The sequence below is a fragment of the Syngnathoides biaculeatus genome, chromosome 10, assembly GCF_019802595.1.
Source record: "Syngnathoides biaculeatus isolate LvHL_M chromosome 10, ASM1980259v1, whole genome shotgun sequence".
In the NCBI taxonomy this organism is placed as follows: Eukaryota; Metazoa; Chordata; class Actinopteri; order Syngnathiformes; family Syngnathidae; genus Syngnathoides; species Syngnathoides biaculeatus.
Window position 1 is genome coordinate 19,767,500 of NC_084649.1, and position 15,480 is coordinate 19,782,979.

The window sequence follows — 15,480 nt, forward strand, 5'->3', positions numbered from 1 at the left end:
ATTTGAACACCCTGCTATACTGCAAGTTCTCCCACTAAGAAATCATGGAGGGGTTTGAAATTTTCATTGTAGGTGCATGTCCACTGCGAGAGAGAGAGATCATCTAAAAAGAAAAATCCAGAAATCACAATGTATTATTATTATTTTTTTTTTTTAACAGATTTGTGATACAGTTTCAAATGAGTATTTGAACGCCTGAGGAAACCAATGTTAATATTTGGTACAGTAGCCTTTGTTTGCAATTATAGAGGTCAAACGTTTCCAGGTTTGCACACACTGCAGGAGGGATTGTGGCCCAGTCCTCCACACAGATCTTCTCTAGATCAGACAGGTTTCCAGGCTGTCGCTGAGAAATACAGAGTTTCAGCTCCCCCCAAAGATTTTCTATTGGGTTTGGGTCTGGAGACTGGCTAGGCCACGCCAGAACCTTGATATGCTTCTTACGGAGCCACTCATTGGTTTTCCTGGCTGTGTGCTTCGGGTCATCGTCATGTCGAAAGATTCAGCCACGACCCATCTTGAATGCTCTGACTGAGTTAAAGAGGTTGTTCCCCAAAATCTCACAATACAAGGCCGCGGTCATCCTCTCCTGAATACAGTGCAGTCATCCTGTCCCATGTGCAGAAAAAACACCCCCAAAGCATGATGCTACCACCCCATGCTTCACAGTTGGGACGGTGTTCTTGGGATGGATTTCATCATTCGTCTTCCTCCAAACACGGTCAGGGGAATTATAACCAAAAAGTTCAATTTTGGTCTCATCTGACCACAAAAATTTCTCCCATGACTCCTCTGTATCATCCAAATGGTTATTGCCAGACTTAAGACGGGCCTTGACGTGCTGGTTTAAGCAGGGAAACCTTCCGTGCCATGCGTGATTTCAAACCATGACGTCTGAGTGTATTACCAACAGTCACCTTGGATTTTTCTTTTTAGATGATCTCTCTCACAGTGGACGTGCACCTACAATGAACATTTCAGACCCCTCCATGATTTCTAACTGGGAGAACTTCCAATATAGCAGGGTGTTCAAATACTTATTTTCTTTACTGTACATTCATTAGATCACAATATCATTTCATGAAGAAAATTAACAATTTTACATTAAACTGCACTTTTTTTTTTCTTCTTTCATCTATGAACGTCTTGGCCCATCTGTCCGCTTTAAAAATCAAATGCCGCCCTGTGGCAGTCCGGATTGCCCACCCCGTGGATTATCAATTGTGTCCCTTTTTTCACGTTTGGACTCTGTCAATAGCTGGAGGAGGAGAAGGCCCTGCTGCAGATTCAGAAACGCGAGGCCGAGCAGGAGAAGCTGACCATCAGAGACGAGCTGGTCCGGATGGAGCAGGACCGGATGGAGCTGGACTCTGCTCGCGTCACTCTGAAGCAGTCCCTGCAGGACACCGAGCTGACCCGTGTGGGGATGGAGGCCGAGCTCCAGAGTCTCAGGGCCGAGAGACTTAAGCTGCAAGAGAAAGTCACACAGGTACGGCGGCTTTTGCCTGTCCGATCGGTGAGACTTTTGTTTATTTGTTATCTGCTTGGTCCTCGTTGTCAGCTCTGCGCTGAGGTGACCTCCTTGGGTTCTGAGCTAAGCCTCGCCAGAGGAGAGGGCCAGCGGAACGAAGCGGCCTTGGAGGAGGCCGGGCGCGGACGGGCGGAGCTGGCCAGAGACAAAGCATCTCTTTTAGTTCAGCTCACGGCGTCCGAGAGAGAAAACAACGCGCTGTCGGAAGAACTCTCCGCTTCCAGGTCTGAGCGTGAGTCCCTGGAGACTGCTCTGTTTGAGGCGCAGCATCAGCTTGCTCAGGTGGAGTCTCGCCGGGAGCAGCTCGCAGCGGACAACCAAAACCTTCGAGTGCGCACAGACACAGCAACAGGTGAACGATGATCAGAAAATGAACAGTTTTTTTGTTCTCAAGATCTGTTTAAGCGCCTGATTTTCCAAGATCCCAAATACCGTAATTTCCGGCCTATAAGCCGCGACTTTTTTTCACACGCTTTCAACCCTGCGGTTTATGCGGTGATGCGGTTAATTTGTTTTTTTTCTAACGGCCGCAAGGGGGCACTCAAGCGGAAAAGGTAAGAGTGACATCGGTGGAATATATGTGCCGAGGAAGTGACTTTTACCAGTATGTTTTTTTTTTTTACCGGCCCTGTTAGCTCTGCACTAGCCTGTTGCTGTATTACTGCCTTGTCAATGTGATTTTTACTCGGATGTCTTTTTTAAGTGGCCCTGTTAGTGCCGTGCTAGCGTTAGCACTGCGGTAGCACGTTGCTGCTGTGTAACAGTCACGTCTCAGTGATTTAGGTATGTTTTTTTTTTTTTTTTTTTTTTTTTACCAGCCCACTTCGTGCTACCATGTTGTTGCAATTTTAAGCTAAGCTAAGCTAAGGTATTAAAACTTTGAAAACTCTTTCTGTGTACCATCTTTCTTTGTAAATATTTCGCGTTTCAACTTCGGGATCAATGTGGGCACTCGTGGCTTTTACACAGGTGCGGCCTATGTATGTACCAAACGGTATTTGCTTTCGAAATGTACTGGGTGAGGCTTATAATCAGGTGTGCTCTGTAGGCTGGAAATTACGGTAGTAGCCTGTAAATTGCATGTTCGCTGTAACAGATTACGTGCACTGTTGCTTGGCAGATTGCGACCTTCCACTGTAAGCAGGTATAGACTTCACCTTTTATGTATTTATTTTTTTTATAGCTGAGCTGCGGCGCGCACGCTCCGAGGCAGAGAGCGCACTGGCCCAGTCTGAGAAGGAGAAACACGCTGTGACTCACACCCTGAATGCGGCACACCTGGAGGCCCAGCAAGCTCTGCGCAAGGCCACGTGCGAACATCGGGAGGAAGTGGAGAAACTTGTCACGGAAAAGGTGAGCTCATTCGCAACCATCTGCATTTTTATTGCACATCCTCAGTATCACATTTGCGGTGGCGACTGATCCCTTCTTCTTTGGCAGGAAGCCCTGCGACAAAGCCTCACGCTGGCTCATGACAGCGCTCTGAGGAAGCAGAGGCAGCAGTTGGAAGAAGAGCTTCACAAAGCGCAGCGAGAGAAAGAGGAGCTGCAGAGTGATCTGAGGACGCTCCTCCATGATCGAGATCAGAGTCTACTACAGGCGGAAAATGAGAAACAACAGGTTTGAGTCACAGTCGGGACACATAATGATGACTACAAGCATTCTGATTTGGAAAATGTTTTGGGCGTTTGGAGCATGAGCGTGGACTGGTGAAGCGATATATGTGATAATTTTCATCTATTGATCCAGAAGCACAATTGTAAGACCTGATATGAACGGATCGATGCCATTTGCATTCATTTTAATAGGAAAAGACGATTTGTGTTTTGATTTACAAATGTCGCTGTCGCAGAACAAATTCAAATTGAAAGTCAAGGCGGCGCTGTATTTCCATCTTTCCAGGCGCTGTCACTAAAAGAAGCCGAGAAAGCGGCGCTGTGTGACCGAGTGTCGGGTCTGCAGGCCGAGCTGTCGGCCTTGACCCTCGAGGCCGAGCGCAGGGCCCGGGCAGCGGCCCTCTTCAAAGAGCAGGAACAGGTGAAACGTTACCGTACGGTCTGCGTACCGCTGTGCAATGATAAATTGTATTTACCGTAATTCCCGGCCTCCAGAGCGCACCGGGTTACAAGCCTCACCGAGTACATTTGTAAAGGAAATACTATTTGGTACATACGTACGCTGCAGCAGTGTAAAAGCCGCAAGTGCCCACATTGAAACATGAGATATTTACAAAGAAAAACAGTCCACAAAAAGAATTTTAACGCTTGTGCTAACGCTAGCGCCGCGCTAACGCTAACAGAGCCAGTTAAGTGCCGCGCTAAGGCTAACAGGGCCGGTTAAGATAAAACTTACCGGTAAATATCACAGATACGCCAGTAACACAGCAGCAACACGATAGCACAGCGCCAGCGCAGCGGTAACAGGACCGCTAAAAGTCACTTCCTCGGCACATATATTCCACCGGTCTCATTCTTACCTTTTCCGCTCGAGTGCCCTCCTTGCACAAATTAGCCGCATCGCCAAATAAACCGCTGTGTTGAAAGCGTGTGAAAAAAGTCGCGGCTTGTAGGCCGGAAATTACGGTATGCGGTATTATCATCTGCAAAGTACAAACAAAATAATAAAGAGAACATTGTAGAATTGTTATCCCCCGTCACTGTTGTGTTTCCGAAAAGCTATTTATTTATTTACGTTGCAGGCCAGAGTCGGCGCTTTAACAAGTGAGCTGCAGGCGCTTCGGTCGCAGCTGGACGACGCGTCTGCTCTTCACGAAAGGGATCTTCAAAGTCTCCGGGAGACTCTCGCCGACTCTCAGTCACGTGCTGACGGTGCCGTCAAAGAGGTGCGTGAGTTTGGAGCCATGTTCAACACGCACGTCTGTTTCAAGTCACAGTTTCAGTCAAGTCAAATAAGGGGAACAAGTGTTCCCAAGCAACCGGTGCCACTTTGGGAAATAGCTGTCCTGCCAACTCATTCAAATAACTGGATTGCTCAAAGACAATCAACACAAACCGTAAATTTTATGTACCCACCTGGCGAAATGAATAACAACTTCTGACTGGCCCCTTATCTTTCCAGCTCGACAATTGCAGAGCTTCTCTCGCCGCCAGCGAGGAGGGTCGAGACGAGCTCCGGCGAAGCGCCCTGGAAGCGGAGCGCCGTCTCAGCCAAGTCCAGGACGAAGCGGAAACCTACAGAAGGGAGGGGACAGAACTGCGGCGCAGCCTGGGCGAGGTCTCCAAGGAGCGAGACACCCTCAGCCAGTCCAACTGCCAGCTGCGGGAAGCCCTCCGAGGGGCCGAGACCGAGAGGATCAGGTGAGCGAGCGCTCTCAACGGCACAAACGGAGGTAACGTTCTCGTCCTCACGCGTTTGTGCCTGCCAGCGTGAAGCGACAGTGCGAGGAGAAGGAGCAGAGGCTGGCCGTGCTGCAGGAGAATCTTTTGTCCGCTCAGAAGGAGGTGACGGAGCTGCGCAGCTGCCTTAGGGAAGTGGAGCGTTCACGGCTGGAGGCGCGACGGGAACTGCAGGAGCTGCGCAGACAGGTGAAAAGCCGGAACAATTGTTGCGTGATTGCGGCGAAGCCACTGTGGACAAGTTGTCGTGTTTGCGGGGTTGCAGCTGAAAGTCTTGGATGGGGAGAAGGAGCAGAAAGGCAGGGAGCTGGCAGAGCTGCAGACGCGCTTGTCACTGGAAGAGCAGCGGGAGGAGGACAGAGGCAAGGAGGTTTTTGGCCTCAAGCACAAGTTATCCGAAGCCGAAAGTGCTCGGGACTCCCTGAAGAGAGAGGTGACCATATGCAAATCAGGACAAAAGAGCAACAGCAAATCGATAAGAAAAATGAACAACAAAGTAGACAAATCATACTTTTTTTTTTTTTTTTTTCTTTCCTCAGCTCACACTGGTTCAGAAGCAGCTGGCCGAGTCCGAGTCCGGCTGGCGGGTCTGCGAGAGGGAGCTGACCGCGCAGCTCCAGGAAGCCCGAGGCTGCGAGAAGAAGCTGCAGGACGAAGCCAAGCACCTGTCGCTGCGCACGCAGGCGGCCCAGGACTCGGCCGGCGCGTACAGCCTGCAGCTGAGCGAAGCCCAAGGCCGGCTGGCCGCCACCGAGGCGGAGCTGACGCGGGCCGAGGCCTCCAGGAGGGACCTGGAATTCCGTCTGAGCGGCCTGCAGTCGGCGCTGACGAGGACGCTGGGCATCGGCGCCGGGGGGAGGGGAGTCAGGGGCAGGAGTCCCGGAGGCAGCTCTGCGTCCCCCAGCCCCATGTCACGCCGTCACAGCAACTCGCCACTACGCTCCTCTCTCTCGCCCCCTAAAGGTAGAAACAGCCTTTTTTTTGATGGTACGCGACATTCTGGCTACGTTTTTATTCTGCATGTTGGTAGCAGCCCTTTGAGTGCTACCGAAATAAGCCTTCAATATTATTGTGTAACAATAATCACATTTATTGAGACGCATTACAACCCATCCATCCGTTTTCTTAGCCGCTTACCCTCACAAAGGTCGCGGGAGAGCTTGTGCCTATCCCAGCTGTCAACGGGCAGGAGGCGGGGTACACCCTGAACTGGTCGCCGGCCAATCGCAGGGCACATATAAATAAACAACCGCTCACACCTACGGGCAGTGTAGAATCCTCAACTAACGTACGATGCATGTTTTTGGGATGCTGCAAGTCAATTATTTTCCGTTTTCAGCCGTTGAAATGTGGCATTGAATCCTTGCAGAATTTCACACCAGCACCCCTGACAACACGCTGGGCTCCAGAGCCGTTTCCCCCGAGAGGGGAGGCGCCCCTCTCCCGCTTTCCCAGTCAGAGCTGGACACGGACTCTCTGCGAAGTGGTCTGAAGGACTTCCTCCTGGAGCTCCGTGAAGCACACAGAGAACGCGTAAAGTGCAAAATTCATTTGGTACAGTGTTCCCCCGCTATTAGCAGACGGCAGGGGCGTTACAAACTTCTAGATACTGCCAGATGGTGACAAAGCACTCCTTTCATCTGAATCATTGGTGTCAAACTCAAGGCCCGGGGCCCAGATCTGGCCCGCCGCATGATTTTATGTGGCCTGCAAAGCCAAATCTAGAATGTCAATTTTCACGATTCTTGCAAAACTCTGTACCAAAATTTCAAATTGTCATATATCCATCTGTCCATTTTCTTCGCCGCTTATCCTCACGAGGTTCGCGTGGAGTGCTGGAGCCTATCCCAGTTGTCTACTGGCAGGAGGCAGGGTGCACCCTCAACTGGCTGCCGGCCAATCACAGAGCACATCGAGACAAACGGCCACACTCACAATCCACAATTGCATGTTTTTGGGATGTGGGAGGAAACCGGAGTGCCCGGAGAAAACCCACGCAGGCACGGGGAGAACATGCAAACTCCACACAGGCGGGTCCGGGATCGAATCTGGGACCTCAGAAATGTGAGGCCAACGCTTTACCAGCTGTGCCACTGTGCCGCCTTGTCATATATCATAAATAATAAAGTTGTGATATTACATGCATTTTTGTGTTACCAAACGTGAATAGTAAATAACAGTAATAGTAAAACACATTACCCTTGATTTCTGATTGTAAAACTAGTTAGGAAATTGATTATGTAAATATGAAGAGATGATTAAACATTTTTGTTCCACAGTCATAACGGCCCTCTGAGGGAAACTGGAACAACAATGTGGCCCTCGAGAAAAAGAAAAAAAAAAAGTGTTTGACACCCCTGATCTAAATGAAGCTCCTCAATTCACTTCGACTTTGTTCCTGGGTTCCATGTTTCCACAAGACGGCAAAATTGAATTTATGGTTTTGGCCCGGACGGAAAAAAACAGCAAATATGCGAGGGTTCACTGTAATAGTAACAAAAAAATGTCAGTGCTCAATTTTTGTTGTTGTTGTAATTGACGTTTTATGTTAAAGGATGACGCCCTGTGTCAGCTGGGGACCATTCAGCGGGAGGTGGACGAGCTGAGGGGGGATCGAGACTTGGCTCAGATTCGCCTCGCTCAGCTCCAAAAGAACCTCCAAGAATACCAAGAAGGTGTGCGCGTGTGTACTTGTCACGCCGGCCGTCTTTTAATCTCACATTCGCCCAAGCGATACGACGCGTATCCGTGTGCGGCAGGCAAGCGAGGCCTGGACGAGCGTCTGACGCACGCCCAGTTTCAGCTCCACCAACAGGAGGAGGCGGTGAGGAGAGGCGACAGAGAGAGGAGGACGCTCACTGACAGGGTGAAGGAGCTGGAGCGCGTCCTGCAGGCCTGTGAGGCCGACAAGAAACGCACACAGGTACGCGCGCTCCGCTTGTGGCCGCTGATCAACAACAACGTATGAGGAAGATAACACAATAACCGCAGCAGATGGGCTTAGACTGCTTGCGCCGTCTCATGCCAGCTCTCCTCGTGTCTGCCTGTGATGCCAGAAAACGGCAAGAATGAAAAGAACATTATGGATGAATGCCACCTAAAACGTGAATCGTGGAACCAACCAGATTGAAAGCAATTTGTTTAAAGGTCCCCTGTCATGAAATGCATGATTTTTAGTATGTTATGAATGAAAAAAATGGCAGCCGTTTTTTTTTTTTTTTTTTTACCACAAAACATGATTTTATATGTATGTGGCTTTTTGTAACTCCTACCATGAAAATCCTTTCGAGGGATTTGTTTTTGACAGGAAGCAGGAAGTGGCGTACAGGGCAGGAGCGCCCTCCGGCGGACTCGTTTGTTTCCATTAGTTTTACCTGTGGGAAGCTAGCTCGTTGTTCCACTCTTAGCCAAAATGCCGGCTCGTTGCATTGCTGGATATGGTTCGAACACTCGGGAGGATGCATTTACTCTTCGTACCTGTAAAAAAAAGACCAGGTTCGTCGTGAAAAACGGATCGCACGGGTGCAAAGGACGAGAGCCTTTTTGCCCATGGATGACGCGCTTACGTTTATTTTCTTTGTATAGACATTGAAGTGAATAATGTTGTGTATTTTAAATTACAATATGTATTTTAGAATGTTTATAGGGATGACAGTGGAGCTTTAAGGGCGTCACAAATGAAAAAAATGTTCCTGTCACCATGATAAAACCTCGCATGCCTCCGAATGTTTTTCATAAACCTAAACGCAGACCACCGCGTTGCTCTTCAGGACCAGTTGGATAAGCAGCGAGCGGCAGAGGTGCGCCTGGAGGCCGACAGGAGGCGCCTGCGAGAGGCGCTGGAGGCGTCCGAAGCGCGGGCCACCCGGGTCGAGGTGGGACGGCGGAGTCTGGAGGGGGAGCTGCAGAGGATCCGGCTGAGCCTGGGGGACCGGGAGGCCGAGAGCCAGGCCTCCCACGATCGCCGTGACGCTCTGCTCAAACAGGTGCGCTCCCGTAATTTGGCGCTTGTCGTTTTGATAATTGACAAAGAATGACATAATAAGAGGCGGAACGGGGAAATCAGCCGGTGAAGTTTTGGCCTCACAGTTCTGAGGACCCGGGTTCGATCCTGGAACCCGCCTGTGTGGAGTTTGCATGTTCACCCCGTGCCTGCGTGGGTTTTCTCCGGGCACTCCGGGTTCCTCCCACATCCCAAAAACGCGCAACATTAATCGGATACTCTAAAATTGCCCATAGGTGTGATTGTGGGTGCGGCTGTTTGTCTCCATGTGCCCTGCGATTCGCTGGCGACCAGTTCAGGGTGTACCCCGCCTCCTGCCCGTTGATAGCTGGGATAGGCTCCAGTATTCTCTTGTGAGGATAAGCGGCTAAAAAAATGGATGGATGGATGGACACAATAACAAGAAGCGTCTAAATCGGTTAGTTCTTTTTGTTTTTTTCACTAATGGAGTTCTTGCCGTTTGAAACTGCAGCGCATCATATTTTATCATCATATTTTGGTTTTAAATTGTTTTCTCCGTCAAATGAAATATGCACGTTAAGTTTATCTTGTTCAAGCTTAAATATGTTTTCCCTTGCATTATGTGACTTTATGACTCGAATTTATGTGTATTGATAAACTTGACTTTTACTCCACTCCAAATTATTGAACGTTATTATCAAGTTAGCGGCACAGTGGAGCAACTGCAGAGCGTTGGGCTGACAGTTCTAGGGACCCGGGTTTAAATCCCACCTCCATCTATCAATAAATGTGTACCAAACTGAGTGAAATTTAAGAGTCACTGATGGTGTAGCGCAGGGGCATCAAATTAATTTTTTGTCCCGGGCCACATTGTAGTTACGATTTCCCTCAGAGGGCCGCAATGGTGAAACCATAGAAATCCCGAATCGCTTCATCATATTTACACATGAAATTTATGATCTAGTTTTACAATCAGAAATCAAGTGTGATGGGTTTTTCAACCATTGTTCATGTTTGGTAACACAAAAATGCTCATAATATCTCAACATTATCATTTGGGATATATGACAATTTGAAATGTTGGGACATATTTTCACAAAAAAACACAGATTTTGACGCCGATGATTTGGCTTCGCGAGCCACATGAAATCATGTGGCGGGCCGGATCTGGCTCCCCGGGCCTTGAGTTTGAGACCTGTGGTGTTGTGGTGCACACGCCTGGCTTTGGTGCGGCTGGCGTGGGATCGATTCCCGCGAAGTGATGGTGTCGATATCTGCCATGCGACGGACTGCTGACCAGTTCAGGGTGTAGTCCGCCTTTCGCTCGAAGCTAGCTGGGCTAGGCTCCGGCTCTCCCGTGACACTTGTGAGGATAAGCGACTTGGGTAATAGATGGATGTCAAATTAATACCTGTTTGAGGATTGTGGGGCAATCGTAGCTCAGCTTTATTAAGTCAATGAAGCAAAATAAAAGGTGCGAATGCTTTTGCCGTTAAAAAAAAAAAAGACTATTGACTGGATTTATAGTTCTTGTGTGGGTACAAATTGCAGGTCGCAGAAGGAGAAGGCCGAGTTTCGCTGCTTCAGACGGAAGTGGAGCGGCTGAGTCAGTCCCTGCTCAAAGCCGAGGAAAACGAAGCTCTGCTCCGGGAGAAGAACGCCTCCCTCAACCAGAGCCTGCAAGAACTGGCGGGCGCTCACGGCAGCGCTCAGAGCCGCTTGACCGCCCTGCAGAAGGCTTTGAGTATGACCGAGCAGGAGAAACAACACCTCCAGGTGGGCGCCGATCACAGCGACGGTGAACGGAAAGGCCGCCGATGTGCTGACCGCGCCCCGTGCTGTCGTCAGGAGCGGATCGACGAATCCCGGTCGTCGCTGAGCGAAGCCAGGCGGAACATGGCCGCCCTGAATGAGCGCGTGCACGGCGTGCAGAGTGAGCTGCACCAGAGCCAGCTCCAGCGACAAGAACTGGAGGCCGAGTTCACCAAAACCCAGGAGGTGAAGCTCATCTTTGCTACGTCAAATATTGCGTCACAGCCAACGAGACTTAATTGTGGCTTTATTTTACACATGAGCAAATCGGGTGGAGGTGTGTTTATGACGTTCAGGGTCGATTCCTGTGGCACATTCGGTGACCTTCCGTGGCTCTCAGTGGTTCGGAATCACCTCACTGGGCTATTTCAATGTCAGCATAACAATCTAGATCAGGGGTGTCCAACTCATTTTTGTCGCGGGCCACGTTGTAGTTAGGGTTTCCCTCAGAGGGCCGTTATCAAGCTTTTTTTTAACACAGCAGCAGACTGCCTCTCATGAAGAACTGCTGCTCGGCCACACCGGGCCACACGTGCTACTTCCTTGTTTATCTGACACCGCCCCCCTCCATTTTAAAGGGGTACACTCATAATTACAAACGCCAGTGTATGTGAATAATTGAAGAAAATGTGGTGAAACTGGACGAGATTTTCTCTCTTTTTTTTGAGTGAAAAAGGTCCAGTCTGAACTCAAAGTAGAAAGTACAGGATGAGATGGTGTATAATGTTAAGATTCCACCTTGGCACACCCTGATCAAGGATAAATGCACAGATGAAACAGTGCACAAAAAGCTAATTCTGTATTTTGAATATAGGAGGCAACATAACATTAACCCCAAAACTGTTTGGGAGCGTCGTTCAGCTTTCAACATGCATTGCGAAAATATTCTAGAAGCAATAATTCAGTTTTACACAAAGAAAAACAGACGGGGATATCATTGGGGTTAAAAAAGAATGAATGAAAAATTTATAGTTAATAGTTGACTTGGTATGTATTTGTATTGTAATGTATTTTTTTGTTTGACATTTTCAGTATAAGTTAGCAAAAACACAAAATTGTTCTTAAAAATTTGGGGAATATAATCTGAATTTTTTTAATGAGCCATGTAACTTCAATGGATGACACTGATTGACCACAGTGCATACGTCTGATGTTGCTCACAGTGGTCAAGGGGGGGCGCTGTTTGCTCAGACGCGTCAAAAAATCAGAGGGAACTTTGGCCGTTCTAAATGTGAAACCATGAAAATCTTTCACGTCATATTTTACAGATGAAATTTATGAGCTAGATTTGTAATAACAAATCAAGGTCAATGTTTTTTTTTTTTTTTTAACTATTGCTGTTGTATGGGCACAGAATATTGCTTGCAATATCTCAATGGTATCATTTATGATATGACGATTTGAAACTACAGTACAGATTTTTTTTAAATCATAATCATGGAAGTTGATTCCCATAATTTCCTTTTGCGGCCAGATTTGGCCCCCGGGGCTTGAGTTTGACACCTGTGATCTAGATGTTGTCCCGCTGATTGTGGGGCGTGTACTTTTTTTAATCCCAAAGTTGGGGCTATACACACCTGAGACCACTTAGAGGTTTTGTGCGGTTTCCGGATCTTCGCTCTCGAGACCACTTGTTTCGCCCACAGTCCGGTCGCTACTCAGATGTTGTCTACCAGTCGCGTGTTGTCGTCCGTTGTGCGGCAGGCTCTGCGGCAGCGCTCGGCCAGCCTCGCCGAAGCCCAGCGCGGCGCCCAGGCGGCGCAGACGGAGCGGGCCGTGGCGGAGGAGCGCCTGCGGGCTCTGCAGAGGGCCGTGGCCATGCTGGAAACTGAGAAGAAAGACGCCGAGAGGCAGGCGGTGAGGCTGGAGAAGGATAAGAACGCCCTGAGGAATACGCTTGACAAGGTTAGCGTCTGCTGGCTGTCATCCAATGCAATGCAATGCAATGCAATACAAACTAAACTAAGAAAGTACAGTGGTACCTCGGTTTTCGAATGTCTCTGTTTTTCTACAAATCGGTTTTCGAACGGAAATCGGTACTCGAACGCCGCCGGAAAAAATCTGGAAATAACGTGTTGCGCGTGGCCAGACCAGCTGACCCACGACGAGCTTTTTTTTTGTGAATTCCCACGCAGCCGAAAAAACCCGGAAATAACTTATTGCGTGCGGCGGAAGCAGCTGACCCACCCACGACGTTTGTTGTTATTGTCAATTCGAACGCACCCTGAAAAAATCCGGAAATAACATATCGCGCGCAGCTTTTTTTCCTCCTTATCATTGCTTGTTTAAACTTAGTCTGCACTTTTGTTGATGAAAAAAAAAGTTTACAAGGCTGGAGGCTGAGTCGCTACTCGCTGTACCACTAAAGCATACATTTTAAGCAAAAAATATAGTTCTTCAATTATTTTATGATACAAAGTATTAACACTATACATGTATTTCTACTATGCAGTTTATTATCAGCAAAAGCTAAAAAAAACGTTTTAAAAAAACAAATTTTTTTAGGCTTGGAATGGATTATTTCTTTTTCCATTCATTGTAATGGGAAGCATTGATTTGGTTTTCGAACTTCGAACTCCTCGAAGTTTTTTCTGGAACGGATTGTGGTCGAGAACTTACTGAACTGAACTTACCTTACTGTATATGCTCGTTGGACTTGAGTGAATAAAACAAAGACATTCTCGCACTACTGCAGCATCAGCAACTTGAACATTTTCTCTACAATTGCAAATTTTAGGTACATCTCTGCAATTGGCCGTTTTGGTTGTTACGTCAATTAAATGCATCTCTCCTTAGGTGGAGCGTCAGAAGCTGAAGAGCGAAGAGGGCAGCATGCGTCTTTCGGCCGAGAGGAACCGTTTGGATCGCTCCCTGAACACGGCCGAACAGGAGCTGCAGGAAGCCCAGCAGCAGATTCTCATGCTGCAGGTGATAAACGCATCAGTGACCTTCGTCGGACATTTGTAGGGATGGGGGAATTCGCTGCACCTCCAAGTTGATGGGGTAGAGTGCTGTTTGTGTGTGGTGGGGGGGGGGAGAGAGGTGGAGGGGGGTTCCTCATTCATAAAGATATATAAGAAAATTAAATGACTCAAAAAAAAAAAAAAGAAAAACACACAATATAAATAGCAGATAAACTACATTTTCGTAGGTTAAAAGAAGAAATGCAGGCGAGAGGCAGACGTTTGCGGGTGTCTCAGAAGCAGTCAACCATTTGTCCGTCAATTTTGTCCAGACTTCAAAAGTGCCCGACAAAAGCCACCGACGCATTTTTTTTGCGGTCGCAGTGCGTGCTCGTGTGAAATGGGACATGCTTTGTATGGATGGACGACTGCTGTTAGTGTTCCATCTACTTTCTTTGCCGCTTATCCTCAAGAGGTTTGCTGGGAGTGCTGGAGCCTATCCCAGCTGCCAACGGGCAGGAGGCGGGGTACACCCTGAGCTGGTTGCCAGCCAATCGCAGGGCACATAAAGACAAACAGCCGCACTCACAATCACACCTAGGGGCAATTTAGAGCGTCCAATTAATGTTGCATGTTTTGCGGATGTGGGAGTAAACCGGAGTGCCCACCCGGAGAAAACCCACGCCGGCACAGCGGGAACATGCAAACTCAATCCAGGCAGGTCCAGGATCGAACCTGGGTCCTCAGAACTGTGAGGCCAACGCTTTACCAGCTGATCCACTGTTCCGCCCTACTGTTTTTCATTCAACTCATATTATAGCAGTGGTGGACAAATGTTCTTTTTTTTTTTATGTATTTTTGGGGGCCTCTTTGGTGTATCATTAAGCTTTTTTTTTTTTTTTTTTTTTTTTAATTTTTACTTTTTTCAACCCGATTCATCTGTCGGTTTTAAACCAACCCCCCCCCCCCCCCCAAAAAAAATGCAGTCCCTGAGCACAAAAATTTGCCCGATATATTCCGTACCTGGTTCCCATTTCTCCAATTTCTGCTTCCCATTGAATCTCCCGAGCCCTCACGAAGGATGAAGTCATCCGTCCCTTTTTTTTTGTTTGTTTTGTTTTATAGCCTCTAACGTGCTTAATGGTCGTCAGCCCACGTTCCTCTTTTGATGCCAACGATTGTCTGCTCCCCCCTCCCACATTGTGTGAGTAGACGCAGATGGCTGACATGGAGCAATCCCACAGCGCGTGCGAAAGTTTGCTCAGGCAGCGTGACGAGACCCAGCAGGAGGCCGAGAGGCTGAGGGCCAGCTTCCGGGATCTGGAGAGGACTCTGGGGTCCAGGGAGCGCGCGCATCGGCACCGGGTCAAAGGTCTGGAGGAGCAGGTACGGGCGTCAAGGCGATGAAGCTTCTCATAAAGTCACTGACCATGTAGCGGTTCATTAGCCCGGAGGTGTGGACCGTAATTTCCGGCCGACAAGGCGCGGCTATTTTCGCACTCTTTCAACCGTGCGGTTTATGTGGTGATGCGGCGCTAGCATTAGCGCGGCACTACCGTTGGTGTGGTGCTAGCGGTAGCGCACCTGGTTATAAACCTCTGTACACAGAGTTTAATGCGAGTGCCATGCTAACATTAGCGCCACGCTAGCCTTATACTCTTTGTGTATCGAGGCTTGTAACCAGGTGCGTTCTGTAGGCCGGGAATTACGGTAAATTAGTATCGAACCATAGGATGCGGGCGGCACTATTGTCCGCCCGAAGTAATGCGGCGTAATTAAGAGCAAGAAGAAGAAGCAGAGAAGGTGCCCAACTTAGAGAGAATATTTGCACCTGAGTATTGTCGCTGTCTTGCATGTTAAAGTCGTCTGCTTTATTCGAAGTACCGCACCGTCTATGCTGATTTCCATTAGCCT

At 48.5% G+C, this 15,480-nt stretch overlaps 1 protein-coding gene across 3 annotated transcripts in view; it reads left to right on the forward strand.

Annotated features, from left to right (window-relative positions):
* The window catches only part of LOC133507492 (rootletin-like), a 35,823-nt gene that overhangs the window by 11,506 nt on the left and 8,837 nt on the right, over window positions 1–15,480 (forward strand). For 2 of the 3 annotated variants that reach the window (XR_009796824.1, XM_061832567.1), the window contains exons 18-36: window positions 1,259–1,489; window positions 1,562–1,883; window positions 2,715–2,884; window positions 2,972–3,151; window positions 3,434–3,568; window positions 4,230–4,373; window positions 4,610–4,848; window positions 4,917–5,076; window positions 5,153–5,320; window positions 5,427–5,850; window positions 6,257–6,420; window positions 7,442–7,562; window positions 7,647–7,810; window positions 8,658–8,873; window positions 10,403–10,627; window positions 10,700–10,848; window positions 12,364–12,568; window positions 13,460–13,591; window positions 14,779–14,952. Coding sequence is in view for 2 of the 3 variants with exons in the window: in XM_061832567.1 (XP_061688551.1) it covers window positions 1,259–1,489; window positions 1,562–1,883; window positions 2,715–2,884; window positions 2,972–3,151; window positions 3,434–3,568; window positions 4,230–4,373; window positions 4,610–4,848; window positions 4,917–5,076; window positions 5,153–5,320; window positions 5,427–5,850; window positions 6,257–6,420; window positions 7,442–7,562; window positions 7,647–7,810; window positions 8,658–8,873; window positions 10,403–10,627; window positions 10,700–10,848; window positions 12,364–12,568; window positions 13,460–13,591; window positions 14,779–14,952 (3,723 nt within the window). In the remaining variant the exon portion in view is untranslated. Of the gene's footprint in view, window positions 1–1,258; window positions 1,490–1,561; window positions 1,884–2,714; window positions 2,885–2,971; window positions 3,152–3,433; window positions 3,569–4,229; window positions 4,374–4,609; window positions 4,849–4,916; window positions 5,077–5,152; window positions 5,321–5,426; window positions 5,851–6,256; window positions 6,421–7,441; window positions 7,563–7,646; window positions 7,811–8,657; window positions 8,874–10,402; window positions 10,628–10,699; window positions 10,850–12,363; window positions 12,569–13,459; window positions 13,592–14,778; window positions 14,953–15,480 lie in introns of all 3 variants that reach the window. The other variant, XM_061832569.1, reaches the window with a different exon arrangement.